Source organism: Triticum aestivum, unplaced genomic scaffold (assembly GCF_018294505.1).
Source record: "Triticum aestivum cultivar Chinese Spring unplaced genomic scaffold, IWGSC CS RefSeq v2.1 scaffold267205, whole genome shotgun sequence".
In the NCBI taxonomy this organism is placed as follows: domain Eukaryota; kingdom Viridiplantae; phylum Streptophyta; class Magnoliopsida; order Poales; family Poaceae; genus Triticum; species Triticum aestivum.
The window spans coordinates 1-4,004 of record NW_025226137.1 but is presented as its reverse complement, the minus strand read 5'-3'; the positions used below and the strand labels follow the sequence as shown (position 1 = coordinate 4,004).

The window sequence follows — 4,004 nt, the reverse complement described above, 5'->3', positions numbered from 1 at the left end:
CCATATTTGGGGTACAATGAGCAAGGAAGAGCGTGTAAAAAACCAGAATCCTTTTTAGAAAAGAACTCATATTGACTTTTTTTTTTTGAAAATTGGGTCACCTAAAAGTTATTAGTCTCTTTAGGTTTCATCAATTATATATTGTAGCAGTAGGATAGGATTTCAACGTGCATACTTCTTTTTATGGATGCCAATAAATTAGGATTTTAGCAGTAAAAATGACTCTTATTTTGTGCACAAAGAGTACAACTATATGCTTGAGAATCCACACAAGCGGTAGAATTTTGGAATTTAGTTTGCGGGAGGATTGCCACTTAAGTGTAGAACTCTATAAGCTATCACTGATAGATTACTTTTTGCATGAACTGCTAATATTTATTGCATGCACATATAATTCTCATTAAATTTTAATATATATGACAAAAAATTCCCGTTGTAACGCACCGGCATATGTGCTAATATAAATCTAATATGTTACCTAATAATAATAGAGGGGCTATTGCTTCTTGCGGTACATCACAGAAATTGCACCAAAAGTTATAAAATATTACCTATCAATGCCACCTATAAGTGATAAAAAAACGTTTCACGCAAGGGAATGCCCCACCTGGGCCGGACCATACAATAAGGACCTCCTATACTGCGCTCTTTGCGCTAGGAGAAAACGTAGTGTGCCCGTTTGGGCCGGCACATGTACGGGCGGCCTATTTTTAAAATTTCTTTTTTTTCTTTTTTTATTTCCTGTTTTCGTTTTTTTAAATAATTCGGGACTTCAAAAAAGTTCCGAAGATTAAAAACATTGAGAATTTTGAAACAAAATGTTAAATAAATCATAAATTGTTTGTGGATTCACAAAATGTTCTGGATTTTATAAAAAAAATATTTTCTTATTCAAAAGATGTTTGAAAATTTAATTTAAAACAAATGTTCAGGAAATCCAAAAAATTTCATTATTGTTTTTCAAAATTCTGTGTATTAAAAATGTTAACGAATTTAAATAAAATTTGCAAATTAAAAATAAATTCATGAATGAAAAAATATCCAAAAAATTCAAAAACTGTTCGTGCCTTACAAAATAGTTTATTCATTCATAAAATGTTTGCTAATCCAAAAAAATGTTTGTTAAATAGAAAAATGTTCGGGAATTTCGAAAATCGTTCCACCAATTTGCAAAATATTGTTCGTCCATTCTAGAAATGTTCGCCGATTCAAGAAATTGTTAAAACAAAATTTCACAATTTTTAAAAAATGTTTGCAACTAGTATAAAATGGTCATGCATTTCGAACATGTTCTTGATTTTAGAAAATGTTTGAAAATTTGTAAAAATATTCATGAATTTAAAAAATGTTCACGAGTTCAAAAAAATGGTCATGATTTATTGAGAGTGATATTGTATCTCGGTGATGCAGCAAATGTGATAGTGGCCAGTGAAGATTATGAATTTTTTTTCTCTTGTTGCAACACACGGGCCTTTTTGCTAGTGTTTAAAAAAAGTATAAACCTAAACCTGTTTAATATAAATCTGAAATATTTTTTTGATGGATCTCTTAGCGTGACGATTTGATAAGGCCGGCCACCGAAGCCGTGCGCCGGTCGCGTGCGAGCTATCTGATGCTTCACATCGTACGTCTCGCAGGCCTAGCACTAAACTTATTACTAGGGCTCACGCACTGCTGCACTTACCTTTATCTATCAATTCACGGGGCACTCTTTATCCACCCGATTTTCTTTCTCCCGTTTCTCCTTCCCAAGCGCACCACACGCCATGGCTCCAACTTCTCTCGTACCGGCCGCCACCGTCGATGGTCTAGCCGGCACGGCAAAATGCTGAGCCACATTTTTTTGTGAAAGTTGCAACTCCGCGCGTTGCTAGAACCGGCCGGATAAAAAGCTGCCATCACACAAACCAGTGTTTCTCATTGGCGTCAGACTTTGTTTTTGCCACAACCGACAAGATTTTTTTGCTGGATCCGGCAAGTTTTTTGTTGGGACCGTCGGCAGCAACACATGATTTTTGTTGGAACCGGCGGTTTGCTTTCACTGCGACCAGGAACTTTTTGTTTCAACCGTGCAATACATAGCTATAGCTGGCGTTAAAAAATGTCGCGATCAGTGAGCACGGAAGCTGCAACCTGCGACAAAAAAAGCTAGCACCGTCGAGCCCGAAAGCTGCAACCGGCAAGCCCAGAAGCTGCGACCCACGTGCACAAAAGTTGCCACGAGTTCGGTGACATGTGGCGAAAATAAAGTTGAAAGCGAATCGACGTCAAGTATGCGATATGGATACGGCTTGGATTAAGTGGACATCGTGACGATCCACTTCTAGTTGCAGGTATACATGTTTGGAAACCCAAACCCTACGCAGACGACTCGAGGCTCCTCCTCAGATCAGATCGTCCAAAGACACGGCGGCGGCGGCCATGGTGGCCTCGCTCCCGCACGACCTCCTCCTCGACATCCTGCTCCGCGTGGACGACGCGGCCGCGCTCTTCCGATGTGCCGCGGCCTCGTCGCCGACCCCGCCATGCTCCGCCGCTGGTGGCCGGAGGACGTGCGCCCCTCCCTCGCCGGCTTCTTCATCAAGAACTGGGTCCGTGATCAAGAGGCCAGGGCGCTCGTCCCCACGCCACGGTCGTCGCTGGGCCGCCGGTGCCGCAGCCTCCGCTCTTTCGTGCCCACCGTGCCGGACCGGGCGGTACCGCTGGCCTCGCGCCGCGGCCTGCTCCTCGTGCGCCTCGTCCCGCCCCGTGAGGCGGACCTCGACCAGACGGTCCTCCGTCTGGCCATGTGCAACCTGCTCCTCGGCACGTGCGACGAGCTTCCTCCTCTAACACGCACCACCTCCGTCGGGTACCGTGACTATGGATGCTACTGTTGTGCCGTCCTATCCGGTGACGACTGTCGCTCCGGCGGCGGGCGGCGAACAGCTAGCGGGCAACTCGCCCTTCCACGAAGTGCTAATCATCACGGCCGGTTATGAGGGGGGATGGACTATGTTTGATATCCACACGTTCTCGACTGACAAACTGAGCTGGAGTACAACGCGCTCCCTTCAAACTATGTGGGGCAATACCCTCGGATCATTCTGTCAAACCGATGCCGTCGTCTGCCACGGCATCGCGTACTGGCTATTTCGTGACGAGAGGCGACGGTGTTACTGTCTTGTTAAAATGACTATCCAGAAGGGCTATCTCATGTTCGGGTGGCCCCCGGTTCTGATGATGCTTGACCGAAATCACCGTCCGTGCCTTAGCCTGGCAAGCGATGGCACACTCTCCCTGCTACAGATGCAAGAGAGAGGTTCCAATCTAGAGATATGGGGAGCAAAGAGCCAAGAGAGTCCGTATGGTGTCTTGGAGTGGCTCCACCCTAAGACGATCGAGCTGATACAACCACATTGGAAGAAGAAGACCCAAGGAAAAGACACGCTTTACGTACTAGGAGAGAAGTGTGGCAAATTGCTTGTCATGAACGGGCGCGGGCACGTGTACACCGCCGACCTCGAGACCGGAGCAATGAAGGAGGTAGCGGATGGGCCTCACGTACGCCCCAACAGCCCTCTGGATGCCGTGCTCTTGGAGATGGACTGGCCGGCGATCTTTGTTTCACGTCTTGGTAACGACAGGTATAGCTAGCCACAATTATTTATGTCTTTTTTTCTTCTAGGTTGCCTCTACTTTATCATGGTTGATTGATATATATGGGTGTTGCTTGTGCTTTTTCTCCCCGGTGAATCCGGGACTTCCCTCTCATGTCCCAGTGGAGAGGCAGCTACAAGAAGGAGAAGCCGATACAAGGGAAGAGGCAGTAGGAAGACTCATAGCCGTGCCTAGGCAGCAGATATATGGGTGTTGTTTGTGTTTTTCTTATTTTGTTAGTGAATCCGGGACTTCCGCTCTCATGTCTCAATGGAGAGGCAGCTGCAAGAAGGAGAAGGCGACACAAGGGAACTCGCAGCCGTGCCTAGGTAGAAGATTATAGGAATTAATATTAGATTGTGTGT

The 4,004-nt window shown here is 45.5% G+C and overlaps 1 protein-coding gene across 1 annotated transcript; it reads left to right on the top strand.

The window, feature by feature from the left end:
- The first annotated feature begins 2,326 nt into the window (after positions 1-2,326).
- Positions 2,327-3,994, top strand: LOC123172479 (uncharacterized). Its single transcript, XM_044589438.1, has 2 exons — positions 2,327-3,626; positions 3,762-3,994. Exon 1 carries the CDS (start codon positions 2,340-2,342, stop codon positions 2,979-2,981), a length of 642 nt encoding a protein of 213 aa, XP_044445373.1. The 5' UTR covers positions 2,327-2,339; the 3' UTR covers positions 2,982-3,626; positions 3,762-3,994.
- Positions 3,995-4,004: the final 10 nt, after the last annotated feature.